General features: G+C 64.0%; 4 protein-coding genes across 6 annotated transcripts in view; 2 read left to right on the top strand and 2 right to left on the bottom strand.

The window, feature by feature from the left end:
• Positions 1-6,929, top strand: part of AXIN1 (axin 1) — a 77,061-nt gene extending 70,132 nt beyond the window's left edge. For both annotated transcript variants that reach the window (XM_088523119.1, XM_088523118.1), the window contains exons 9-10: positions 5,596-5,763; positions 6,485-6,929. In XM_088523119.1, the coding sequence (XP_088379245.1) occupies positions 5,596-5,763; positions 6,485-6,611 (295 nt within the window). In that variant the 3' untranslated portion in view covers positions 6,612-6,929. The remainder of the gene's footprint in view (positions 1-5,595; positions 5,764-6,484) is intronic.
• Positions 6,930-9,085: 2,156 nt separating this feature from the next.
• Positions 9,086-13,082, bottom strand: PDIA2 (protein disulfide isomerase family A member 2). Its single transcript, XM_088523123.1, has 11 exons — positions 12,845-13,082; positions 12,085-12,291; positions 11,382-11,515; positions 11,157-11,294; positions 10,961-11,077; positions 10,762-10,887; positions 10,499-10,693; positions 9,877-9,997; positions 9,563-9,744; positions 9,359-9,445; positions 9,086-9,198 (listed from the first exon to the last, which is right to left on the bottom strand). The coding sequence occupies exons 1-11, from the start codon at positions 13,080-13,082 to the stop codon at positions 9,118-9,120; spliced, it is 1,626 nt and encodes a 541-aa protein (XP_088379249.1). The 3' UTR covers positions 9,086-9,117.
• Positions 13,083-13,432: 350 nt separating this feature from the next.
• Positions 13,433-17,010, bottom strand: ARHGDIG (Rho GDP dissociation inhibitor gamma). The gene is made up of 6 exons (XM_088523122.1): positions 16,869-17,010; positions 15,615-15,794; positions 14,555-14,638; positions 14,371-14,447; positions 13,776-13,839; positions 13,433-13,700 (listed from the first exon to the last, which is right to left on the bottom strand). Exons 1-6 carry the CDS (start codon positions 16,939-16,941, stop codon positions 13,501-13,503), a joined length of 678 nt encoding a protein of 225 aa, XP_088379248.1. The 5' UTR covers positions 16,942-17,010; the 3' UTR covers positions 13,433-13,500.
• A 1,479-nt stretch (positions 17,011-18,489) lies between these two features.
• RGS11 (regulator of G protein signaling 11) lies at positions 18,490-22,823 on the top strand. 2 transcript variants are annotated; one of them, XM_088523121.1, is made up of 17 exons: positions 18,490-18,597; positions 19,045-19,141; positions 19,682-19,732; positions 19,824-19,930; positions 20,022-20,073; positions 20,153-20,211; positions 20,386-20,462; positions 20,571-20,652; positions 20,906-20,974; positions 21,466-21,495; positions 21,571-21,632; positions 21,705-21,818; positions 21,889-22,004; positions 22,130-22,217; positions 22,318-22,456; positions 22,525-22,607; positions 22,675-22,823. In XM_088523121.1, the coding sequence occupies exons 1-17, from the start codon at positions 18,538-18,540 to the stop codon at positions 22,811-22,813; spliced, it is 1,425 nt and encodes a 474-aa protein (XP_088379247.1). In that variant the 5' UTR covers positions 18,490-18,537; the 3' UTR covers positions 22,814-22,823. The 2 variants fall into 2 exon arrangements, with proteins under 2 accessions (XP_088379247.1, XP_088379246.1); XM_088523120.1 differs by having other exon boundaries at positions 18,491-18,597; positions 21,472-21,495.
• The last annotated feature ends 2,775 nt before the right edge of the window (positions 22,824-25,598 follow it).

The raw sequence follows: 25,598 nt of genomic DNA, 5'->3' as shown, positions 1-25,598 counted from the left end.
CTGAAGGTTGGAGCTGGGGGACATGTCCACCATGCTCTGCCCTGGCTTCGAGCTTCTGGGGCCAGCTGAACACATGTGCAGAGATGTTCCTCTGTCATGGCCTCTCATGATAGTGTAAATGCCAAAACTCACCTGGTTTTGGTAGGACAGAGAGGCTGGAAATGCTCTGTGTTGTTGTGCCAAAGGGTTGAGCAGGGCTGATGAACTTCCAAAGGAGCTGGGCAAAGAGCCTGTCCAGAAGGTGCCCAAGATAGCTCAGCTCTCTCCTGCAGTAGTAGCCACCCTCCAGCAGGAGCTTTCTTGTCCTTTCACTCCATGCCTCCATCTCCTGCAGTCTGCTGGCAAAGGTTTCTTGTGGCCCCGGGATAGGGATGCTGCAGTCTAGTCCTGTCCTTGCAGGACTGAGTCGCTCCGTGTCCATGCCCAAGCCACTTTATCATTTTGTGACTCAGCTTAATGCCCATTGCAGAGCTAATTCTCCTGCTCCTGTGTTGTGTCTCAGGGAGGATGGAGAGATTATTCAGTGCTTGCAAGGCACATGCAGCACTCGGATGAAAAGCATTTCAGAAGTGTGAGATAATTAATGTTAACTTCTAAAAAGCTCTTGGTTGACACTGAGTATCTTTCACAATGGGGATTGCATGTAGCCACTTCAGTGCTTTATAGCTGTGTTCTGAAAACTTGAAATTTTGGATGTAGAATTTTCTATGTAGAAACAAGAGTGTATCTTTTAAACAGAAGCTCTTTCAGTTACTGATCTCCCAACTATTTTTGCTTGCATTGACCACCTAGCAGACTTCTGCATACTTATGTCAGGGCATTGATTGAAAGCCAAGTAATTATAGGTCTCTTCCAAGTCAGACTAAGCCACGTTTATTTTGATATACCTGTCAGTTGGTGTAATGGGATAGGAATTATTAATGAGGTTGTTTATAGTGGTATTAGATTCATGTACCTTCCCCAGAAATGTCTAGATGCAGATGCACACTTTGGAAATGCTGGTCAGAGCTATATGCATATTTAATTAATGCTACTAATAATAATTTGGCAAGTGTAAAAGTAGCTTCTCTAGAAACTCCATGGCCTTGCAGTAAGTGCCCTGCAAACCAGCAGGAGAACAGGCTGAGCGATCAGCCTGCGAGCAAGAGCAAGGAGCAGCATTAGCAGGAGGGGACTGTTCATGAAGAGCAAATGTGCCCGTGTCCAGGAGCCCCCAGGCGGGACGCAACGGTCCCCAGGGAGTCGAGGATGGCCAGGTGGGGACGTGGCTGGAGTTTTGTTTTGGCAGGAGCAGGTGCTGCAGCTGCAGCACACCTGGGCCAGCTGCTCTTTAGGTGCTCCTGTTGTGGCTAGCGCAGGAGCCTGCCTGAAAACAGAGTTCAGGCAGCTCCGTTGTGAGGGCTGCCCAGAGCCGGCAAGGGAGATGTGGAGATGGGAGCCCACCTGGAAAAAATGAGAGGGAAAAAAAAAAAAAGGTGATTTCAGTTTTTGAGAGCTCTGGGAAGCTGGAGCAGAGCCCAGGTTTGCTGGCTGCTGTGGGGAGGCAGGGAGAGCATCAGGTCTGTGCGCCCCAGTGGCCCTGAGCTTCTCGCCCTCACTGCATACTAGGAAGCACTGCAAGATTAAGTGTCGTATACAGAGTGATCTCTGGATCTGGACAGGATCCTTTGTGGAGATTCCCCTTCCAGTGGCTGTCAGTTTTTTGGTTTCTTTTTGGATGCAGAGCCAGTTTTTCAGGCAGTTCTTATAGCCTAGTGGCACAGTTCACTTCTATTCCCAGCTGGATGGAGTGTTTCTTCAAAAAGATTTTTTTCAAGCAGTAAAAGACTTTGGTAAACTCTCCAGAGGAGAGAAAAAAAAAAAAGAAAAAAAAAAGAAAAAAAAGTTAGCATGCACTTGGTTTAGAATTAATTCAGCTGTGCCAGGCTTGAAAGAGGACAAGAGCTGGACACTGGGTTGCCTCCCGAGGTAGCCCCTGCCTGTTGTATTTTAGCTTTTCTGAAGCTGTTTAGCCCCAGGGCTGATTTGGGGCTAAATGATGCCCATGCTGAGCGTCTCACCTCGGCATCACGCCGGGTCCTGTTTGTGCTCTAGCACCGTGCAGCCAGATTGAGTCTCCTGGTGACACATCAGCTGCTGTGTTACATGGACAGATAATCAGGAGTGATAGTGAAGTGCAGATGCAGTAAGTCAAATCAGTGCTGCACTCAACCTCTCTGTTTTGTTCTCAGATAACGTTTCATGTTCGTGACAAATGTAGCAAAGGGAGCTGATCCCAGTATGGGGAATATAGTGTTACTTGCCTATATTTCTGCAGGCAGCCTCAGTGAGGACCCAGGAGACTGGGGCAGGTGGAAGCTTTGAATGAATGTGCTCCGAGGGTGGTTGTGAGGCTCATCTCAGACACAGTGAAACAGCACACTTAATGGTAGCCCATGTGGGTAAGAAATGGTCTCAGGAGATGATGAAAGCAGACACAGTTGTGTTGTGTTGCTCTCCTGAAAGGAATACTTGAAAAATTAACATTTTCAGTGCTGCTGCGGTTCTGGACGTGTGTGCTGTGAGTGTGGGGTGTTCCCGCGAGACCGTGTTCCTTCTTCAAGAGGACATTAGCCCTTTAGGTTCTGCTCCCTCACCGCGGCGTCCTTGGGGAGCTGCCCCCAGCCCAGCACGTTGTTGTTGTTTGTTTTGAACAGCCTGAGCCCTCCTGCTGCCACCAGTGAGTGGAGAAAATACCTCATCCAGTGCCCTGTTCTCCAAGTGCCGCCTCCCTGCTGCGGTGTGACGCGAGACAGGGCAGGTTGGCAGCTGTGTGCGGGCTCCCCTTGTCCCTCGCGTGTGCCCAGCGGCTACCGGCCTCCTTGTGCGCTCCAACCGGCGCTCACTGCAGTGCTGGGTGCTGCCAGCTCTGCTGTGGATCTCTCCGTACCACTGCATTTTGCATCCCCTTTGGGAATTGGAATTTCCAGACCAGAGGAGACCAGCAAGGCCATGTGGCAGACCACGAGAGAATCCCAGAAGGCTTTCGGTGAGACAGGACCTCTGCAGGTCTCCAGTTCAGCCTCCTGCTCCGAGCAGAGCTGCCTGCAAAGCCAGAGCCAGTTGCTCAGGGCCTCCCCAGTCCCGTTTTGGAAATTTCTAAGGACAGAGGTGCCATGACATCTCCAGATCCTGTCCCAGGGCTGCACTGCTTGCCTGGAGACGGCTCCTTCCTTTATGTCCCACCTATTTCCTTTGCTGCTGCCTGTAGCTTCCTGCCCCGTCCTCTGGGATGAGCTGCAGGATCCAGGTGCCCCTGTGGGCAGCAGTTCAGACCCAGCCTGTGCCCAGAGCCCCTGCCCTTCGTGGGGCTCCCTCGGGTTCCTCCGTGTCTCCCCTGCGTGGGGAGGTCCCAACGCGGCCGCCTGGGGCCAGGTGAGGCCTCGTGGGCGCCGTGGCCAGCAGTGGAGCTGGACGGGGCTGCGCTCCCCGGCCTGGCCACCGCGTTCCTGCCCGGGGCGCTGGGCACGCGGCAGCCGGCGCTGCTTCAGTTTACGGCATGAGCAGCAGGATCCATTGGCAGGGGCTGGTTTAACCTTAGCCTTGCCAGCCAAGCAGACTTGCAACTTTGGGGCAACTTTGGGGAGCTGCTATCGGCACGTTCAGAAACGGCTTTAATCCCGCAGCAGCGGGAGGAAGGCTCCGAGCCCTTGGCCGTGGTCCTCCTCTTGCCTCTACCCGCAGCGATAGAGGGCGTTTGGCCTGGCCCACGGACACCCGTGGGCTCAGACAAGACCAAGGTGTCTCCGTGTCCTGCAGCGCGCGGGGACCCGCTCGCCCGGACGCCCTGCGGGGCAGCAGAGCAAACGTTTGGGGCCTGGGGCGGGCACGAAGTCGTGGCCGCGGCCCCCCGGGACTGGCTCCCCGGCACGTAAGCAGCTGTCTCCTAATTGTGGCTTGTTTCTAGCCGAATCAAGAGAAGTGTAGAGACTTTGAGGTCTTCCAACCCCCTTCAATTAGTTTCTGGCACATAGGGTTCACAAAGCTCGCCTCAGTTTATGACCCATTTTTCCTTTAAATGCTTGACTTTTTTTTCCATGGATGATTCAATTTCTTAATGTTTTTCTAGCTAAAGGGCATCCTGTGCTTTGATATGGGGATGAGAGAGGCTCTGAACGCTCTGCTGGCACCCGGAGCGGAGCCTCGCGTCTCGGGATACCGCGTCTCCTCCGGAGCACCGGGCACCGGCAACGTTGTTCGCCTGAACTTAGGCCTCTTGTGGCTCCAGAAAGCAGGGAAAGGCTTTTCCCTGGTCTTGGCTGCGGCTGTTTGTGTGGGCATGCCATTAAAAAGGTGCCCTGCCTACGAGCCAATGTTTAAAGGTTAGGGTCACAGTCATTTCCAAAACTGCGATTAGCTCATGTGCTTGGTGAGCTCTGTTTTTATAGCAACTTTCCAGTCATATAAATACAAAATCATCTTTTTCATCCAATATGCTTTTCAAAAAATAATTATTAAAGCTGCCAAATTTGCTTTATGTGATTTTGAAAGAGAAGGCTGCCTCTGGCTAAGACCACACATGCCAAACTGCAAATTTGTGTAGGCTGCTTAAATGTTTGTGCAGCATTTACAGTGCCCCAGATGAAAGGCACTACAGAGTGCAAAGTATCATTATTTTTATTATTGCTCCTTTTGTCTACCTGTGAAAATGGGATTAGGGCTGGGCTGACACCTTCAGCCCAATGATGGCACCACACAGCATGGGACCACGGTGTGTGGGCTGGAAGCAGAGGCTGGACGCAGCATCCCGAGAGTCAGCAAAACACAAGAGAGGTTTTAAATCTGTTCACAGTGGTTTTGGGAATGGCATTCGCCTTCCAAAATCCCGCACACGGAATGGCCGGGGAGGTTGTTAGCCAGAAGGAGTCTACACAGGCCCTGCCGCCCAAGGGGCTGGCGCGGGACGGGCGGCGAGGCCTGCGGGACACGTCTGCACGGAGCCGGGAGCACCTTCCGTCCCGCTCCGCGTCCCAGCTGCTGCTGCAGCAAGAGGAGCCCCTGGAGAGCAGAAACGGTGCTGCCTGCGCAGCCGTTCCGATGTAGGTCACCAGAGGGCTGTGCTGGGCTCTCCTGGCCCCGCGGCAGGCACCCGGAGCGCTCGGAGCGGTGCCTGTGCTCTGCTCTTCCCCGCTCGCTCACGGCTGTGCTCTGGGGAGCAGCTCTGCCGGCGCTGGCAAGGAGCAGCTGCCCTGTCTCACACGAAGGGCAGGTTCCTCTCCTGCCTGTGCTGCAGCGAATGCAAAGGCATCTGCTGTGGGTCCAACCCACCTCGTCCCCCTGCCAGCAGTTATTGGAGCCTGTGGTGCGACCGGAGGGGCTGTCACCTCTCAAAGCCTGCCCGAGGGACCGGTTCCTTGGGCACAGGGTGGTTAAGCACCGACCAGGTCTCTGCCGGCACTGCAAGGGACAGGCCAGCCTCCCCCTCTGTCACCTCCGGTGGCACCTGAGCTCTGCCCCTCGCCACGTGGGCCGACACGTGGAGCAGCAGCCGGCACCGGACGATGCTGGGCGCCGTGTGCGGGCGCTGAGCAGCTCCCTTGTGTTTCTACACAGCAGGTTCAAGATCCAGAAGAGACCGGGCAGCGGCGCCTCCCAGCCCTGCGAGAACATCGTGGTCGCCTACTACTTCTGCGGAGAGCCCATCCCCTACCGCACGCTCGTCAAGGGGCGCGTGGTGACGCTGGGACAGTTCAAGGAGCTGCTGACCAAGAAAGGGAACTACAGGTAAAGGCGGCTACTCACACAGCACGGGGCCAGCGGGGCCATGGGGGAACTGCAGTGGGTACCGAGCGCGAACAAGGCACCGCGTGGGTACGGGGGCTTCCTGCGCTTGAGAAAGATAAGTCCAGAAGTGTGCGGGGATCTCATTTAAAATAAGGCTAGGAGCCTTAATTGCAACAGGAATCCTGCCCATGTCGTGTTTGATTTTGAATTTTGAATACTAAGGCTTGGTCGTTGAAGGGGCTGGGTACAGGATCATGGGTGATTTTGTGCCAGAAATGTTCTCCATCAAAGTCTGGGAGTTAAATAGAAGGTGCTGAGTTTCTCTGCAGCTCCCAGTGGGTCCTGGGCTGGTGATGAGCAGTGTCTGTCAGTGCACGGGGATGTTGGGGTTGCCCAAAGAGGACTTAGCAGGGGAGCCCTCTCAGCTTCCAGAGCCATTCCAGCTCCTCCCAAACCTTCCTCCTGTGAGGACAGGGAGCAGCCTGATTCCCAGAGCAGTTACCTTCTACGTAGCAGCCGAGCACAACACGCTTCTCTCCAAGTAAGCGTTTTCAAGCTGGAGATGCTGCGGGAAGTTCTGCCTCCAAACACGCTAGGGTTTCAGCAGTGTGGTCATCTCCACCCACTGCTTTAGAGAGCTGTGAACACTCTTGCATTTAGGGCTTGTGCTGCTGAATGTGTCCAACCTTAATCATCCCCACCACTGTCTCTGGTTTTACAGGTATTACTTCAAGAAAGTGAGCGACGAGTTCGACTGCGGCGTGGTCTTCGAGGAGGTGCGGGAGGATGACACCATTCTGCCCATCTTCGAGGAGAAGATCATCGGGAAGGTGGAAAAGATTGATTAGGCCCCAAGGCTGCGAAGCCGTAAGGAAAGGACTGTGAAAGACTCTGGGAGCGGAGGCGCGGGGCTGGGGCGAGCGCTGGCGGTGCCACCTCGGGGCAGCCCTGCTCTTTGGAGGACCTGGGCGAGCTCTGTGTTGCCAGTGGAAGTCGTTTCACCCCACGAACCTGCCAGTGGGAGCCCTGGCCCGGGCTCCCTCTCCATACCGAATATAAGTGTAATGTAGCATTGTACAGTGCATTAGAAAGTGTAATATGACCTTGTTTACTAAAGCTGCATATTTTTGATATATTGTAATAAAAGGAAAATATTTCCAATGTCACAGTGCTCTTATGTAAATGTAAAACATACAGGTACTGCAGAACTCGCCCAAAGCGTGCAGCCATCGTCAGCCTCGGTGTGCCCCCGCCTGCACGTCCCCTTCCCCGTGCCCCCGCGCAGAGGGCTCCTCGCGGCGCCCTGCGCAGCGCGCCCGGCCCCTGCACTCACGGGCAAGTCACCGCTCTGCTCGCGGCGCTGCCTTTCCACCTTGCCTGGAAAGGTTATGGAGCTGTTCCAAGCAGTCGGGCTCACCCGTCGCTGGCAGGCTGGGCTCCTGGACCTGGTAAGACGTTTTTTTCTCCTGAGGTTTCTTGCAGCTGAGTAGGCGCAGGAGGGAAGGCCCCTCTCTGCCAGCCCCCCGTGCCCGGGGCTTCCCGCGCTCCCTCCTGGCTCGGGGGGCTGACTCGGCTCAGCGCTGACAGGGAGGGCACGTGGGGCTCCCCTGCCCTGGGCACTGCCCTCGCAATGGTGGCACCAGCACCTTGGCTCCCGGCAGGGCCCTGCTGCCAGTGTCAGCCCCACAGTGCCAAGATCAGGCTTTGAGCCGGGGGGTCTTTCCAGGAGAAACGTCATGGGGAAAGGAGCTGATGAGACAGGCTCAGTCTGAGGATAGGAACTCTCTTCTTGTCTGTGCTGTGGAGCTTCCCTGCCTTGGAGAGGTGGCATGAGGGCCCTGCAGCCCCCTCCTGTGCCCATGGCGAAGGGAGCTGTTGATGCCACTGTGGGGGCTCTTGCAGTCACCCAAACGGGCAGTGGTGCAGGTGGCACCTGGGACACCCCCTGTGCACCCTGTCCACCCTTCCCCACCAGCCCAGGGGCTGCCCTGTGCCCACAGGTCACCACCCGCTCCCGCACCCACCCACGGAAACCACAAAGGCCCCCTGGTCTCTGCATTTTGGGGGGGTTCTGTGCTGGTGTCCACCATGGCACCTCCACGAGGGCCAAGCGGGGCTCGGCTCAGCCTGTTGGACACGTCACCCAGTGCCTCGGAACTGCAGTTCTGTGACTCGCCTTTCACTCCGCGAAGTCCAGCAAAACCCGCAGTCGTTTTCAACCGGGGAACAGCACTAGGAACGTTGTTCTCTCTCTCTGTTTTTTCTTTCTTTTTTTTTTAAGTTCTGATCATATGGGGTCTGGTGAGGTGTTAACACAGCTGGAGGGGTCCCCTGTAAACACGCACATTTGCAAAGCGCAGCAGCCTCCCGCCGCCCCGGTGGCGTCTCCTGCGCACCCTCCTGTGCTGACCTGTACAATGATCTTTCCAAAGGTGCTCGGATAAAATGAAATAAACCCCCGCACCCCAGCGCCTGCTGGCTCCTTCCTTCCCTGCAGGGATGTCCTGGCCGTCGGTAGCTGGGTGGGTGCTCAGGGGTGGGCAGGTCAGGCCTGGCTTTGGCTGGGCACATGTCCAGGCTCGGGAAGCCGTGGGCTCCCTCGAGGGGTGACGTGGGGTGGACGGGCTGCTCTCAGCCCAGCAGGGCCTGGGAGGTGGTTGAGCTGCCCCAGCGTCACAGTGTCTGGGGACAGCAGGCCGGGGGAGAGGGGCTGGGTGCTGACCAGGCCCGGGAGCAGCATCAGGAGCCCCGTGATGCTCTCGTCCCCCTTCCTTGCCTCTGCCTACAGCCCTGGGGCTGCCGTGTGGCCCCTGGGGGCTGTGGGGGAGAAAACCCCAGCCTGTTCCCTGCAGCAGCCCCGTCACCTGCACCGTGACAGCCCTGGTGACAGCATGAGGCACCTGCCACGCGAGCGGCCCAGAACAAAGGGCCATCCCGAGGGGCCGGCTGCACACACGGAGTCACAACAAGATGGGAGGCAAAGAGACCCCGTCGGGATCCCTCCCATGCCCAGGGCTATGGGCTGGGGCTCCCCGGGGTGTCCCCAGGCTGGGGCTCTGCAGAGCCAGGGCAGGGCAGGGTGCCCGGGCACATGCTGAGCCCGAGGCCTTTGTGGGGGTCCAAGGCAGCCCGCACCTTAGGCCAGGCCTAGGGAGGCCGGCAGTGCAGAGCTGAGCGCAGCCTGGCCACGGTAGCAGCCAGGAAAGCCGCGGGGTTCAGCAGATCCCGGCGTTCTGCCCTGCACCTCCGATGGGTTTGACAAGCGGGGCACAGCTGGAAACACAGCTGGAGACACAGACCAGAGCTTGCTTCCTTCCCAGGTCATTTATAGCACCCGCCTGCGCAGGGCAGTGCTCACAACTCGTCTCTGCTTTCAGCAGTGCCTGAAGGACTGGGCTGCTCTGTGTCCGTGGTGTTCCTGGGGGTCTCGGGCACCTGCAGGAGGCAGCAGTGAGATGGAGGTGGAGGCTGTCCCCATCCTGTCACAGGAGCAGGGTTCATCCCTCCTCCTGGGGGGGGAGGGGGGACGGGGGACACTTGCTCCTGCCCATCAGAGAGCTGGGGCCTCCCTGGGGCATGTGAGGTTGCTACTAACCACAGGCGGCTCCTTGGGCAGTGTCCCCCCGTTTTCCAGGAACTTGGAGAAGGTCTCCACATCCCGGTTACTCTTGTACTCGATCATCTGGAGAGGCGGGAGGGAAAGGAGCAGCATGGTGATGCTCATGGCTGATCCATCCCCTGGGTGCCAGGAGAGCCGAGTGGCCCTGCAGGGAGCCCCAACCATGGCACCAGGCCCTACCTTCCTGCCTGGCCCAGCAGGGAAGTAGTGCAGCGTGGGGAAGCCGCGGATGGTGATGTTCTCCATCTCGTTGGCCGTGGCATCCATCTCAGCAATCACGATGTCCTCATGGTCCTTGTAGCGCTCACCCAGCTCCTCCCAGGCAGCCGCCATCTCCTTGCAGTGGCTGCACCACGGCGCATCTGCAGGACACGGGCATCGCTGCAGGGGGGACATGGAGCCGAGGGTGTCCCCCAGCGAGGGAACAGAGCAGGGTGGGCAGCAGGGAAGGAGCCCATGGCCTGCGATGGCCAGGCTGCCACAGTGGCACTTACAGAACTTGACAAAGACGTTCTTGGTCTCATCAAAGGCCACCTGCTCGAAGGTCTTCCCCACGAGGACCTTAACCGGCTTCGTGTCCCAGCCCTCGGGGGGCTCCGCGCTCCGCAGATGGGGCTGGATGGAGACAGACAGTGGTGAGCGGTGGAAGGGACCAGTCGGCCATGGCACCAGTGGCTGGAGGCTAGGGAGGGATGAGGCCTCAGCCTCTGAACTTGCAGCCCCATCACAGCCAAGCAGGACCAAGGACAGGCAACAGACACCTCCACACCCCCGCCCCCCCCCCCCCCCCCCCCGATGGCACCTGGTCCTGGTGATCACTTCCCTTCTGCATTTTTGGACCACCACTTCCCCCTGCCAATGTGTCATCGCTGTGAGTCTCCAGTTCTGGTACTTGGGAGGGGGTTGTTACTTGGCTCCTTTCCCTTAACCTCCCAGCCCTGCAATTTGGCCACACAACTGTTGGAGCAGGTGGCTGCAGTTCACGGTGCAGTGGCTATCGTCCAGCTTCAGCGTCAACAGCCCAGCGCTTGCTTTGGGAAGCATTTCTATCCACCACACCCAGGACTCGCAGACACCCGGCACAGGACGGCCAGGCCCGAGCAGCCCCATGCTCACCTTCACCTTGCCGTCCAGCACTGCCTGCACGAAGGCGCGCAGGGCCGGGGCCGAGAAGGCGTCCTCCTCCATCTGGTACTTCCTGTTGGTCTCCATCTTGACGAAGCGCAGCGTGGGCGCATCGGCCGGTGTCAGGCCGAAGAAGGGCAGCATGCTGGCGCCGTAGCCGCCCACGTCGACCAGCACGAAGAGGACCTGCGCGGGGGCAGCAGAGGGGCAGCGTGGCGGGGCGGGCAGCGGGCGCTGCGGGGGCCGCCGCTCACCTGGCCACGGAACGCGGCGGCGGCCTCCCGGAAAGCCTCGCGCAGCTCCAGCTGCGCTGCCTCCGTCGCGTTGAGGAAGAGCAGCATGTGGTGCGGGATCTTGGCGCGGAAGATCTTCTCCGAGGTCTGCAGGGAGGAGGAGGCCGGTGGGGCCAGCGCCGGGTCAGAGGCTGGGGTGGGCGCGGGGGCCGGGCCGTACCTCGTTGCTGAACTCCATGACGAGCTGCAGGCTGTGCACGCGCACAAAGCGGGACAGCGCGGCCGCCTCGAGGCCCTGCGCCGGCTCCACGGGCAGGTCGGCCCGCTCCTCGTCGAACTGCGGGGCGGAGGCGCTGGGCAAGGCCGGCCGGGCCCCCCGGCGCCGCGGCCCTGCCACCCCCCCCGGCCCTGCCCACCTTCTTGAAGAGGCAGACGGTGTCGGCCGCCAGCCCGTAGGCCTCAAAGAGCTCAGCCGCTTCCGCAGCGCCGAACGCCACGTCCACCAGGTCGCCGGCCACTTCGTAAAACACCCGGGCGCTTTCGCCCTGCAGGTCCTGCATGGCCGCCAGCCGTGAGCACCCCGGCTACCAGCCATCCCGCCACCAGCCACGCGGCACCGGCCTCACGGCGGCCATGCGCACCTGGAAGAAGCCCACGACGGCCACCTCCTGGGCGGCGATGAAGGCAGCAGCGGCAGCAGCATCCGGCAGCAGCACCGCGCTGGGGCCCATGCGCCGCTGAAGCCAGCGCACGATGCCCTGCGCGTCCAGACGGCCTGGCCGCCGAGCAGGGCGCCCGCATCACCACGTAGCCTCTCTGCTGCGGCCGCTGCATTGCCACCCACTCACCCAGGTCACTGCAGTGTCACCCCCCAAGGGCCATGTTGTCCCCCTTCCCTCACAGAGCAACCACTAGCTGTCACCCCAGTGCCACTTGCCCATGACACAGCAGTGGCACCCAGGAACCATCACAGAGTTGGCATATACCCTCACACACACACACACACACACACTCATCACTGCCACGCGGTCACCTGCTCCCCATCACTCCCCCTTGCCATCACCTTGCCAGCACCACCCTCCCACCCCCCCATCAACAACTATTGCCACCTGCTCGCCCCATGCTGTCACCTGTGCCCACCACCCACCTCCAAAGCCACCTGCTTGCCATCCCCATGATGTCACTGTCACTGCTGCCACCTGCTCACCATCCCCTCCATGTCACCCTCCCACATTCCTGCCATGCCACCCAGCCCACCGTGGCACTTGCTGCCCAGGCCACCCCATCCCAGAACCCCGCCACAGGTGCTGCAGCTGCCGTGCCCACGCGGCACCGTGGCCCTACCGGTGTAGGGGACAGGGTGGGTCCGGTTGCCATCGCGGAAGAGCTTGAGCATGGGGTAGGCCATGACGCCGAACTCGCGGCTCAGGGCTGGCTGCGCCGGGGCATCCACCTTGGCCAGCCGCAGCTCCCCAGACTCGTTCCTCAGGGTAGCGGCTGCCTGGGCGAACTCGGGGGCCAAGGCCTGGCAGTAGTGGCACCACGGCGCATCTGTGGGGCGCCGAGGCAGTTGGACACCGTGCTACCGCCCTTGGCCAGGGGTGCCCGGGCATGGCACTCTGGGCTGTGGGGCTCACCAAGGGAACGGGGTGTCCCCAAGGGCTTGGGGGCTCCTTGGCTGGTAGGCAGCCAGGGGCACTGTATGGCCAGGGCTGCCCTGGTGGGCTCCTGCCCGTGTCCTGTGCCCACCCCAGTCCCATGTGACCCTGCGCCATGCCCTGTGCCCTGGTTCTGTGTCCCAGGCCCTGTGCCCTGCTCCATACCCCATGTCATGTGCCCCATGTACCACACTCCATGTCCCGTGTCTGTCCCATGCTTTGTGCCATATGCTGTGGCCCTGGCCACGTCCAGTGCCTGTGTGCCCTGCTCTGTACCCCTGCCCCTACCCTGTGCTCCTCACCACGTGCCCCCTGCCCACGCCATGACCCAGGCCCCCTAACCCTGCCTGTGTGGGTGCCCCTGCCCTGCACCCTGCACGCGGCCAGGCCCCTGCCCCTCCATGTGCCCTCGCGCTGCGCGTGCCCTCCCCACGCACGGCACTCACAGAACTCCACGAGCAGCAGCCGGTGCTCGCGCAGCGCCCGGGCAAAGTTGTGCTCATGGAGCACCAGGACGCCGTCCTCTTCCCCCAGCTCATCCGAGAGCACCTTGTCCACCTCCTCCTGCTCCTCTGCCACCTCCCCATCCTCCGTGTCACCCCCTGGCCCCTCGCCGGCCGCCAGGCCCAGACAGGCCAGCGCCAGCACCAACAGCCAGAGCCGCCGGGCCCCAGAGCCCCGCATGGCGCCGCCGACCCGGCTGGGGCTGGGGGACTGATAAGGGCCCTGGCGCGGGTGGTGCCGGTGCCCAGGGGCTCGTGGCCCTCTGCTACTGGCTGCCGGCAGTGCCGATAAGGCGGCGGGCACAGGTGGCTGTTTACCAGCGGCGGCAGCGGGGCTGGCGCCCTCCCCCACGCCCGGGGCGCAGGACACAGCAGCGGCAGCCAAGTCTGTACGGTTTAATGGCGACGGACGAGCACAGCCTGCGGCCACGGCGGCCGGGCCGGCGCAGGGGCCAGCGGGCGGCCAGCCCCGGTGGGCACGGCAGCCGCTGCGGCAGCGGTGGTATTAAAAAATAAATAAATAAATAGGACGGCGGTTAAAAATAACTTTGGTTGCGAAGAGGCCGGCGTGTGGCGGGCGGCGGGGCGCCGGGCGGGCCTCAGCCCTCCCAGTCCCGCTCTATGCGCAGGCCCCACTCCCAGCGCAGATGCTCCGTCTTGTCGTCGTCGGTGACCAGGGAGTGGACGCGGTAGGCGCCCCGCGCCAGGCGGCCCCGCGGCACCTCCTCGCCCGGCGTCACCACCTCGTACTCCTCCGCCCGCGGCGCGTAGCTGCCCACCATGAAGGCGTCGCGGTCCACTGTGGAGAGCGCGACGGGGCAGCTGGGTGAGCAGCACGCGGGCGGCGCACGCCGGCCCCTCGGCCCGCACTCACCTGGCCGGCCCCGGCGGCACGTGAGGTGCAGGCACTTCAGGCCACAGACGATCTCCCTGTTGACCTGCAGGGCAGAAGCGGGTGCATGGCAGGCACCACGGCGCAGTGTGGCGCGTGCCCCAGACCCTGCTCCTGCCAAGCTGCCCCAGCTCCTGGAGGGTTAGTGAGCACTGGGCATCGAGCAGGGGAACAAGTGTGCTGGGGACACCCAAGGTGGCAGGCACCCTCGGGTAACAGGGCTCTCCAGTTGGCAGGGACCTCAGGGTGGCAGAGGTTCTATAGAACGGCATGGGCCTCCAAGTGGCAATGACCTCCAGATGGCAGGGACCCTTGGGGAGCAGGAGCCCAGTGTAGCTGGGCCCTCCTCAGAGGCCGGGACCATAAGGGTGGCCTGGACCTCCATGGATGGCAGGAATCCCAGGGCGGTAGAGCCGCCAGAGGGACAGGGACTATGGGGCAGCAGGGACCATGGGGGTGATGTGCTGCAGGGCATCAGGGCCCCCATGCGCAGGAGCAATGGATGAAGGGAACCCCGAGCCACCAGGGTGCTGGGTAAGCGGCGCTGTGCTCGGGTCAGCCTGCAGCGCAGCCTCACCTTGAAGGACACCTTCACCCTGTAGTCCACCCCCTCCTTCAGCACGAAGGAGCGGCTCCGCAGCGCCTCCAGGTCACCTGTGCAGGGAAAAGGGATCCCATAGCCCAGTGTCCCTCCCTCCTCCTCCTGCCCCATTGCCACAAAGCAGACAGGGGCATCCACAGGTATTGTCCCCACCACTCACCTGTCAGGTCCATGATCATGGGCCCCGGCGCCTGCTCGCAGAGCAGGGTGAGCCTCATCACCTGCACGTTGGGCACCCGGGCATCTAGGTGCAAGCAGGAGGGCACAGGCCTTACCCACCCTGCCACGCTCAGCTACAGCTGCCCTCTGCCAGCAGACACAGGGAACCGGCACAGCAGAACAGGGGCATCTCGGGCCACCCAACACTTGGCACCAAATCCTTTGTGGTAGGCCCACGTCTAAGAGGAACCAGGCATGGTGCACTTATCCGTGGGTCTGGAGGGGCTCAGGATGAGGAGAAGGCATGTGGGAGCAGGGCCAGCCCTCGAGGGGGGCACTCACACATGAGCCACATGTCAGGGGTTGGTCCGAGGCACCCGAGACACATGCTCATGTCGCCCGGCCATGTCATGTTGGCCCCACTGCACCCCACTGGGGGGGCCATTTGCACCCCACCATGCAGCTCGCACCCCGCTGACCCCATTGCACCCACCAGCTCACGTACCCACCCCCAGCTTGCCCCCGCTGCCGTCTCTGTGCGTGCACCCACCGGCCGGCTTGCGCTCCCGCCTGCGTGCTGGGCCCACGGAGCACCTGGGCCCTGCCAGGGCCACACAGACACCGAGGGCAGCCGCCTTGGTGCCCTCCCGCCCTGAGCGCAGGGCACCTCTGCCTCGGGTAGGACACCAGCCTTGCCAGCCCCCCCCCAATCCACCGCAGCCATTCGCTCCATCTCTGTCATCCCAATGAATTTCCCGGTCCTTCCGTAACCGTTCCTATGGAAACCATGCGGTGATCCCGTAACCAAGGCAACGGGGTCCCCGGGCAGCCATTACCCGTGTCGGTAGGGGGATGCCGGTGTCTCCGCACTGCTGGGGATGGGGCGGGGGGGGAATAGGCAGCACCTGCGGGTGACGCCAGCCGTGCCGCGGCCCTCCCCCCGCCCTGTGCCGGGCTGCCCCGCGGGGCGCTGCTGCTGCTGCCCGAGCGGCTGCTGGGAGAGCAGCGGCGGCCGCAGCCGCAGCCTCATGCCCGGGCGCCGGCGGCGCTGCCGGCCTTACCCACAGCCATGGGAATGGCCCCCAGCAGCGCCTGCTTGTACTTCCGCAGGCTCTCGTCGTCCGGGTCCAGCTGCTGGATCTCCTGCAGGCTCTTCTTCTCCGGCGTCCTGTACGCCAAGGCCACATCGCCATCCTCCTCCTCCAGCGACAGCGTCACCCCCTCCTTGTCCGCCATGATGTCTGCAGGGCACAGGCGGTGGCAGCCCCTGCCACCCCGGGGCAGAACCCCAGCCCCAGGGACACGCGGGCGCCAGCTGCAGCCCCAGGCAGCCATGCCTGGAGACACCCTGAGCACATGGGGCAGCAGGTGCCACCCCTCTGTCCTCCGGGACACCATGAGGCTGCCTGGCTCCAGCCCCGCTGAGCACAGCTCCATGCAGCCCACACCCCGAGGCTGGTGGCCCCATCCCTGCCCGCTTGCAGAGCAGATCAAGCTGGTGTCTGCACAGTGCGCAGCCCCCGGGCACCGTTGCAGCCAGACGGGACTGTTTTGCTCAGTCACCTGGAGAGCTCTTGTCACCTCCTGGCATCTCCCTCCAGCCCAGGGCAGCAGCCGCCAGCCCCAGCTCCCACCCCACAGCCACCAGCAGCAGCCAGAGATTTCACAGGAAAAAGCCAGGGCAGGGAGAGCAGCTTCTCCAAAACAGCAGCTCTGGGGGGGTGCCAGCATGCTGGGGTGAGAGGTAAGGTGGATGCTCTCCCCTGGGCCAGGGTCCTCCCGTGCCCCCTGCTTCCCAGCTCTGGATGCAAGGCACGGCTGTGGTCCCCGCGCGGTGCTGCCAAATTGCCACCCGCCCCATCCCCTCCAGCTGCTGCCCTGAGTGCAAACGCTGCCCATTCCCGAGGCCTCTGGCATCACCCGCCCCCGGATGCTGTGTGTGGAGCTGGCTGGCAGCCAGGCCAAAGCCCGGGCCAGGGTGCAAAGCAGAGGCCCTGCCAGGTGGCAGTGGCCACCACGGCAACCTGCAGCTCGGGGTAACAGCAGCACCCTGCTACCGCTCGCACGCGCCGGTGGCATCACCCGGGCTGCAGCGGGCGGTCGTGTGCCCCAGGCCGGGATGCTCCGGTGCCATGTGCTCCCCCAGGACCACGCTCTCCCCGTGTGCAGCCAGGGCACTGCTGCGGACGCCCCGTGGCCGGTGTGATGCTCGCCCCTGGGCAGCGCGGGCGCTGCTCAGCCTGGCGCTCAGTGCCTGGTGCCCGGTGCCCGGTGCCCGGTGCGGCGCTCGCCCCCGCGGCCCGGCGCCCGCTCACCTCGGTAGCAGAGCGCGAGCCAGAGCAGCTCCAGCAGCTGCCCGCCGGCCTCGCACACGTCCAGGCCGAGCATGGCCGCGCCGAGCGCGGCCGGGGCCCCGCCGCGCCGCCCGCCGCTGCTGCCCGCGCCGCTGTGCGCGGCCCGCGGTGCCCGCCGCTGTGCGCGGCTCCCGGCGCGGCCCCGGCGGCGGCTGCGCTGCGCGGCGGTGCCCGGCGCGGCCCGGGCGGGGCGGCGGCGGCTGCTGCCCGCAGACGCGGCGGCTCCGCTGCCCGCCCCCGCCCGCCCCCGCCCCTCGGCGCCGGGCGGCTCCAGCCCCGCCGCTCCTGGGCGGCGAGACTGCAGTGAGCTCATCCGCCGTGCGGGCCGCGCAGCCCTGCCCGCCCGCGCCGCTGCGCCGGCCCCAGCGCTGCTGCACCCGCCCCAGCCCTGCTGCACCCCCTGCACCCTGCCCCAACCCTGCTGCACCCGCCCCAGCCCTGCTGCACCCCCGCACCCTGCCCCAGCGCTGCTGCACCCGCCTGCACCCTGCTGCACCCCCGAACCCTGCCCCAGCCCTGCTGCACCCCCTGCACCCTGCCCCAGCCCTGCTGCACCCACCTGCACCCTGCTGCACCCCTGCACCCTGCCCCAGCCCTGCTGCACCCCCTGCCCCAACCCTGCTGCACGCACCTGCGCCCTGCTGCACCCACCTGTGCCCTGCTGCACCCCCTGCACCCTGCCTCAGACCGGCTGCACCCTGCCCCAACCCTGCTGCACCCCCTGCACCCTACTGTGCCCTGCCCCAACCCTGCTGCATCCACCTGCACCCTGTGCCCAACCATTTGACCAGCCACATGTCTTCTCACCCCTTGCTGCACCCTGTAGCTCTCTGTCACCTGCCAGCACCTCCTGTGTAACCTCTGGAAGCATCTGGAGAAGGAGAGAGGGGTTGGTCCTGGGAGCCCAGTGCCACCCCTGTCCCAGCAGAGCCTGGCAGAGCCCAGCGTGACGGCCTGTGTTCAAGAGCAGGACATGGTGCCAGCTGCCATGGTCACCGCATCCCTGCAAGCACAGTGGGGACAACGCCCCGGGACAGGGCCACCCTGGAGAAGCGGCTCCTGGCTCTGGCTGTCTTGCTGAGAGCTGTGAATGCCAGCCCAGCCCATGGCACCCGCATGGGGCGCATCAGCCAGGGCACAGGGAGCCTTTAACCCCATCCTTGGGTCACCCTCACCTGGCAGGGGCCTCCTCTGCTCTCACCCACCTCCCTGGCTCTGTCTTGGTGCCCGTGGCTGCAGTGCAGGGCCGTGGTGCAGGTGGGTGCACTGCAGGGGTCTGGCCCCGTGTGGGTGCAGCCATGGGGCTGCCCCTTTTCGGGTGCCCATGGGCGCAGGGCAGGCAGGAGCAGCCCCGGGCGGGTGCCAGTGGGAGCAGCGCAGGGCGCTGGTGCCAGGGGGAAGAGAGGGACAAGGGCCGTGGAGTGGGGCTGGAGGCACGGAGCGAGACTCGGGGCGCGGATCGAGGCTCGGGGCGCGGATCGAGGCTCGGGGCGCGGAGCCGCCCGGCGCGGCCCGCGGCAGCCGCGAGGGGGAGCGCGGCGGGGCGGGCCGGGCGCGGCGGGGCGGGCCGGGCCGGGCCGGGCAGCCGCGGCCCCGGGCGGAGCGGGGCGGCGCGGGGCGCGCTCCCGCCATGACCATCGGCGGCGGCCCCCGCGGGCACCCCCGCCTCCAGATGCCCTGTCTGCGCAAGGTGAGCGGCGCGCGGCAACGGGAACCGGGAGCCGCGGGGAACCGGGCACCGCCGGGCACGGGCATCGTGCGGGAACCGGGCACCCGGGGCGCCGGCACCGGGGGGCACCAGGGGCTGGAGCCGCCCCAGGCTCCGCGGAGACCCAGGGGGCACCGGGCATCACGCGGGCACCGTCATGGCTGCGAGTGGCACCGGGCAGGGAACCCCTGTCGCTTGCTTGGCTGCTGCCCCTCAGCCTAAAGTGCTGCCAAGGACGTTGGTCCCCCACATCGGGACTCCCTGTCCCAGCGGCACCTGGAGGCCCCCACACCTCGCTGTCACACCCGGGTGCTCCCCAGGACCAGGCGCAGGGTGCCCCAAGGACTGCCAGCCTGTGCCTCGAGCGGCTGCGGAGTGCCAGGCTGCCCTAGGCACTGAGCTGAGCACGGCTGGGGCTGTGCCTGGCAGATGGAGCGGGTGATCGTCAGCATGCAGGACCCGGACATGGGCATCAAGATGAGGAACCAGCGCTTGCTCATCACCGTCATCCCACATGCCATGACAGGTGGGTCCCTGCCGCCGCGGCACCCTGACCCCACTCACCACCCTGCTGTCGTGGTGGGCCATAAATGTGCCCTGTGCACGGCTTGGGCATGAGGAATCAGCACCCAGGTGCTTGTGATGGCCCTGGCCAGGCACCTGCAATACCTTCGAGTGCGAGATGCCTCAGGGAGGGCTCCTCTGCCCTGGGCAGCCTGACCCTGGTGCTCCCCGCACAGCCCTGGTGCTGGGCTGGGCACACCGGGCAGGGCCAGTGTGCCCCGCTCTGCAGCACGGGTGCACACACTGCACCCAGGACCCAGCCTGCCTGCGCCCGGCCCCGCGGCGCCCGTCTCGCCGCACTCGTGTGCACTCGCAAATGCAGCTGGCATCAATTATGCATCGGCCGAGCGGGGCGGGCTGGTGCGGGCACTCACCATGCTGGCACATAGTGCTGCCCCAGCGTGTGCCCCCTGCTAAAACCTCCTTGTGCCAGGAGCCCACCTGCGCCCAGCATGGCCAGCAGACCCCTGTCCCTCCTAGTGACGCTGTCCTTGTCCCCCAGGGAACGACATTGTGGAGTGGCTCATCCAGAAGTACGGCATCTCCGAGGAGGGTGAGCGGCAGGCGTTGACGGGACAGCGCCGGGGGGACAGCGGGAGCTCGGGGTCCCCAGCCGCTCTCCATCGCCTGCTCCTGTCGCGCAGAGGCGCTGCACCTCGGCAACCTCCTGGTGAAGCACGGCTACATCTACCCCCTCAAAGACCCCCGCAGCCTCGTGCTCCGGGCTGACGAGTCGCCCTACCGCTTCCAGGTGCGCAGCAGGGCTGGGGCTGGCGCCCAGGACGAGCGGCCCCTCGAGGGACCAGCACAGCCCATCCATGTCCCCCCCTTCCTCCCCACAGACCCCCTATTTCTGGACCAGCACCAAGTGGCCAGCGACGGAGCTGGACTATGGTACGTATGGGCCTGGCCAGGGTGCTGTGCTGTGCCAGGCCCCGGTGCCCCTGCTGCCACCCTGCTGCTCCTCTTCCAGCCATTTACCTGGCCAAGAAGAACATCCGCAAGCAGGGTGACCTGATTGAGCACGAGAAGGTGAGAGCTGGCCCAGCCATCATGTGTAACGAGCTGCGAGCGGTCTCAGCTCACCCGGGCAGCAGCTGGGTGGCCGCAGCCAGGGTGATTCAGTGCTCAGCCAGCGGGCACCGCACCGAGTTGCTGCTGCGTGTGCCGAGCCGTGCTCAGTGCAGGCAACGCCGCTGCCCCCAGGACAACTACAACCTCCTGCACAAGAGGATCAACCACACGTGGGACTTCGTGGTCATGCAGGCCCGGGAGCAGCTCCGGTGAGCACAGCCAGGGAAGGGCAGCACTGACAGCCAGGCTGCCGCAAATGGGGGACACGGAGGTGCCCAGATGGCAGCTCCTTGAGCCCTGCAGCTTTGTGTGTGCAGGGCGGCCAAGCAGCGGCGGAAGGGCGACCGCATCGTCATCGAGTGCCAGGAGCAGGCGTACTGGCTCGTGAACCGGCCCCCGGTGAGGATGGGGCTCTGTGTGGCAGCAGGGGGGTCGGGCGAGGGAGGGGGACGCATTTTCCCCAGTGCGCAGCCCCAGCAGCGGGAGGAGCAGAGAGGGAGCAACGCCAGGCGCTCTGCCCGCGCCGGCCAGAAACATCCCTGCTCCTGAAACACCCCTGCTCCCCGGGGCCGGCGCAGTGAACGGGGCTGGGGCAGGTGCCAGGGGCTGTGCTGGGGGCTGCCAGCCCTGCGGCGCTTCGCTCTCCTTGCAGCCGGGAGCTCCCAATGTGCTGGAGCAGGGCCCGGAGCGCAGGAACGGCCACACCAGCCGAGTGCAGCTGGTGAGTGAGGCCGGGAGCTGGTGCGGGGCGGCACTGCATGGCATGGCATGGCATGGCATGGCATGGCATGGCACGGCACGGCGTGGTGCGGCAGGGCAGCACACACCCAGCTCTGCCGAAGTCCACATGTCCAGCTGCTCCGCCAGCCCCAGCTGAGCCCTCCGTGGGCTCGCGTGCCCGCTGCTATTCACACTGCTAATCCCCGGGTGGCTCTCCGTGCCGTGGCACCGCTAATGCTGCCCGCAGGCTGCCCCTTCCATCTGTCCGACCGGCTCCCTGCTAACCAACATGTTTTTCTCTTCCCTTCTCTGTGCCCACATCTGTTGCCCACGTAAGTGCCACCAACTCAGGCCAGTGCTGGGCTGGGGGGTAAGGGGAGCCATAGCAGGGACATGGGGCTGGGCCAGGGTCCAGGGTCCTGCTCTGGCCAGATGCCCAGATCCTTTCCCATGGCACCTCTGCACTCACCCAGCACCATCCATCCTCTCCAGGCCAAGAACATGGATTACTACAAGCGGGAGGTGAGTAGGGCCAGGGGCAGCGGCTGCCGGGAGGCCAGGCCGCCCCCAGGGCACTGACGCCCACGGGTGCCCCAGATCGACTACTGCAGGAAAGCCATGGCCAGGACGCGGGTCAAGTCGTCCATCTGCCTCGAGGGGTGAGTTGTGCGGGCGGTGGGGCGGGACGGGCGCCCTGGTGCAGGGCTCTGATCCAAGGCCTCTTGCTGCAGGTACATCAAGTTCAACGAGCAGTACGTGCCCCACGACCCCATCATGTCCGGCTGCCTGCCCAGCAACCCCTGGATCACGGACGACACCACGTACTGGGCCATGAACACCGCCACGTAAGCGCCGTGGTGCCGCGACGGGCAGCGGCTCCGGGGCCGCTCTCTGAGCGGCGGCTCTTGCCCGCAGGGTCGCCACCCCCACCAAGCTGCGTGTGGAGCGCTGGGGCTTCGGCTTCAGCGAGCTCCTCGCCGACCCGCTGGGCCGCGCGCAGCTCCTCGACTTCCTCAAGAAGGAGTTCAGCGGTGAGGTGTCCTGGCGCGGCCCCCTCCCAGCCAGGCCGACCCTGGCGCATCCCTCTCCCCGGCCATGATGACCCTGGCCAGGTTTTGCCCACTGGCCCGGTCCCAGCCCACATCTCCCTCTACAGCCGAGAACCTGAGCTTCTGGGAGGCCTGCGAGGGGCTGCGCTACGGCGAGCAGTCCCGCATCGCCGACATCGTCAACGACATCTACCAGTGAGCGGGGCCGAGGGGGCAGCACGCGGGGCTGGGGATGCTGCGTCCCCTGGGGGGACACCCGGCCGGGGTGCCCTCGGCACCAGGTTCCAATCCCCAGGCAGTTCCTGGCTCCCGGAGCCACCCGCTGGGTGAACATTGACAGCAAGACCATGGAGCGGACGCTGGAGGGCATCAAGACGCCCCACCGCTACGTGATGGACGACGCGCAGATGCACATTTACATGCTGATGAAGAAGGTGGGCACGGGCCGGGCGCCGTGGTGGGACCAGGCCCCGCGCCGCGTCCTGACGCTCTGCTCACCCAGGACTCCTACCCGCGCTTCCTCAAGTCCGAGCTCTACAGGAACCTCCTAGCTGAGGCCGTCATCCCCCCCGAGACCAAAAAACGGTGAGTGAAGGGCCGGGGCCCGGCACGGCGGGGGAGCCGTGCGGCGCTGACCTGGCCACCCCCGCAGCGTGTTCCCCTTCATGCGCAAGCAGCGACACTCCAGCCCCAGCCCGGCCCTGCTGCCGCCCGCGAGCGACGCCGAGGCCAAGGCAGAGGAGAAGAGCAGGGGCCCTGCTGCCACCCCCGTCCCCGAGGAGCAGGGCTAGGGGCTGCGGGCCCCGCTCCCTGGCCCGGGCCGCCAGCAAGGCCCCACGGGAGCACTTGGGTGGTGGCACCATCCCTGGGCACCCAAAGGGCCCCTCTGCCCGCGCCTGGGCCAGGCGCGCGATGGGAGCAGCAGTGCCCGGTGGCCAGCGCTGTGCTCGCTCCCTCCTCGCCCGGGCCTCGGCCCTCAGCACGTCCTTCCCCGTCACCAGACCCTGCCTGCAGTAGCACTAAAGGAGAGAAGCCATTTGCCCCACAGCAGCCCCACGCCCTGGCGGGAGGCCAGCCCGGTGCCTGCAGCCAGGCGGGCCTGGCGCGGGGCTGTCCCGTCACCCCCCATCCCGGCACATGGAGACAATAAAGAGCCCGTGGGGACCGAGCGCCGCCTCGTGTGGTTTGGGGGGCACTGGGGAGGCTGCAGAGCGGGTGGCTGCAGCTGGGGGGCCTGCGGCGCCCTCCCCTCCCTGCAGCCCTGAGCGAGGGAGCAGCCACCTCCTGCCATGGGTGACATCCCCCCTGGGCCCAGGCAGGAGGGATACGGGGGACAGCAGCGCCCCGGCAGCACCGCATCCCCCTGCACGCAGCCCCAGCAGCGCTGCGCCCGGCCGGGCACACGGGCCCACAGACAGCACACACGGGGGCAGAAAGGCCCATTTTGCACCTGGCGAGCAGGGCAGCAAGAAGCCCCTGGGCCAGCAGGCACGATGGCCGGCTGGGCAGCGGGGCTGGCAGTGGGGAGCGCTGGCAGCTGAGCTGCTTTCCCTGCTCACGTCCCCTTAAGCTGCGCAGAGCGAGGTGCTCCCGGCAGGATTATTCCCCTCCGCGCAGCCGGAGCCCAGCTGCGACGGGATTAGCGCTCGCCCTTACATAAGCGGCAGGGTGGCTCTTGCCAGCCCTCACCTCTGGAGAGCAGCCCAGCCCAGGCTGCCCAAGGACCTGGCGCGGCGGGGCAGGCTCCCAGCCCACAGCACAGGGGCATCTCCCGCCGCCACCACCCCCCAGCTCTGCTTCGGCCCTGCATGGACCACGTCCAAGCTGAGAAACACTAACTGGGAGCCCTTGGCCCCTGTGCTGCAGGGAGGGAGGAGCCTGCAGACCCGTGGGGCACAGAGCAGGTAGTTGTTGCTCCCGTAAACTTAAGAGCTGCCTCGGCCCTCGCACCATCCAGGGCCTGCGCGCAAGCGGGGCAGCGCTGGGGCAGGCGAGCGCAGCGCTCGGCCCCGGGATGGAGCTGAGGGCTGGCGGCCCCCACAGGAACAGATGGCCCTGCTCGGCGGGAGACGGCGCGTGCCGTGCAGCTCCCCCCGGCTTGATCCCAATCCAAGCTCCCAAGTGAGATTTTTAAGCTGCTGGGTTGCAGCAGGAATCGTGGGTGCAAAACCAGGTCACTGCGCTGCAGGCAGGGGGAATGGAGGAGGCGGCCCGGCCGCGTTACCAACTGCGGCCTCCTCCGGGAGGCAGGCAAGGGCAGGCCACAGGGCCAGCGCGCGGGCGGCCTGAGCACTGCGGGCAGGAACGGGCACCAACGCGACCCCGCAGCACAACCACCCCTGGGTGAGCCCTGCTAGAGCCAGAACCACCGCTGCTCTGAGCTGAGTGCAAGAACTAGGAGCAGCCCCGAGGAGCCGCTCACCCCTTTTTTCTAGCAGCCCCATACCCCACTTCCAGAAGGGGAAACCAGCTGCTTCCAGCTACACTTCCCTATGGCCACCTCGTGCTCCTGCTGAATGCCCCAGCTCAACGCTGGATCGTGCAGCTGCCTCGGAGCTTCCCAGCTGAAGCCTTAGCCGTGGTGAGCACCACTCTGGCGATGCGGAACGTCGGATCTCTGTCACTTCCAGATGGAGAGGAGAGGCGAGCACTCGCTTTCCTCAGACCAGAGGCGAGCTGTGGAGCAGGGAAGAGTTACCAGGATACTTGGATACCTTCCAGCAAGGGGGTTTTCTGCCTTGGGGAAGGAGAAGGGCTGCCACAAATACCCCCAAATCCTTGCTCAGCTGTAGGTCAGCAGCAACAGCAAAAGCAGGGCACCATTTACAAACAATGCAAAAGAGGATTTATTGAAACCATTATGGTTAGACCAAGTCCTATACAGCAGGATTTGCAATAAGTTAAAGAACCAAACCAAACAGTCTTAGTGTCAAAAAACACACTAGTACATAACACAGTGATATATGCCAACATCACCCAGCCGAATTATTGAATCAAGGCACTGTCATTCATTAAATACTGGAAAAAAAATAACACAGCGAATTAGGTAGGAAAAAGGACTTGCTTTGTTACAAGAGGGTGCTGATTTGGCACTGATGTTTGTAATTGAGCTGCCACAAAAGAGATTTGGGTCTCCAAACTATGTAGACACATTAAGGAACAACTTAAAGCCAGAAAAACAACCCGCAAAGCAAAGAATGCAGCTCTCCTGAAGGGTCAAGGTACCAAGCACAAAGGGTCAGGTCTGCGCAGTGACCTGAGGAGAAGCCGAGACAGTGTCATGATGATACGGGTGCAGCCCAGGCGAGCCGTGTCCTGGGAACTGCAGTGGGACAACCTGCATCCAACAGCAAATCAGGTTAACGTGCAAGCCCGGAGCTTGCCCTGCTCCTGCCCCAGGCAGCCGGGGGACAGGCCGGGTCTCCTCCGGCTGCCCCACGGCACCCGGCTGCGCCGCTCGTCCTGCCGCGGGCTCGGGGGGCCACCAGGATTCAGCGCCTCATCACGCCGAGCAAACAGGCACCCTAAGCTGGGGACACAGCAGGGATGCCAGCCTCCATCCCCAAACTCACTCCA

This window comes from Tinamus guttatus, unplaced genomic scaffold (genome assembly GCF_059628265.1).
Source record: "Tinamus guttatus ecotype Peru unplaced genomic scaffold, ASM5962826v1 Tinamus_guttatus_pri_ptg000172l, whole genome shotgun sequence".
Classification (NCBI taxonomy): domain Eukaryota; kingdom Metazoa; phylum Chordata; class Aves; order Tinamiformes; family Tinamidae; genus Tinamus; species Tinamus guttatus.
Note: the sequence above shows the minus strand (reverse complement) of the source record. Positions and strands in the feature narration are given on the sequence as shown.

Coding starts and splice junctions, on each gene's coding strand:
- PDIA2 (XM_088523123.1), bottom strand. CDS start 13,082: ATGCGGGGCTCTGGGGCCCGGCGGCTCTGGCTGTTGGTGCTGGCGCTG. Junction 10,694..10,761: donor CCGCCGCGTTCCGTGGCCAG/GTGAGCGGCGGC, acceptor GCCCCCGCGCAG/GTCCTCTTCGTGCTGGTCGA. Junction 9,446..9,562: donor CTGCTGGGCCAGGCAGGAAG/GTAGGGCCTGGT, acceptor CCGCCTCTCCAG/ATGATCGAGTACAAGAGTAA.
- ARHGDIG (XM_088523122.1), bottom strand. CDS start 16,941: ATGCTCGGCCTGGACGTGTGCGAGGCCGGCGGGCAGCTGCTGGAGCTG. Junction 15,795..16,868: donor GCTCGCGCTCTGCTACCGAG/GTGAGCGGGCGC, acceptor TGTGCCCTGCAG/ACATCATGGCGGACAAGGAG. Junction 14,639..15,614: donor GGCCATTCCCATGGCTGTGG/GTAAGGCCGGCA, acceptor GCTTGCACCTAG/ATGCCCGGGTGCCCAACGTG.
- RGS11 (XM_088523121.1), top strand. CDS start 18,538: ATGACCATCGGCGGCGGCCCCCGCGGGCACCCCCGCCTCCAGATGCCC. Junction 21,819..21,888: donor TGGGCCATGAACACCGCCAC/GTAAGCGCCGTG, acceptor TCTTGCCCGCAG/GGTCGCCACCCCCACCAAGC. Junction 22,218..22,317: donor ATCGTCAACGACATCTACCA/GTGAGCGGGGCC, acceptor TCCAATCCCCAG/GCAGTTCCTGGCTCCCGGAG.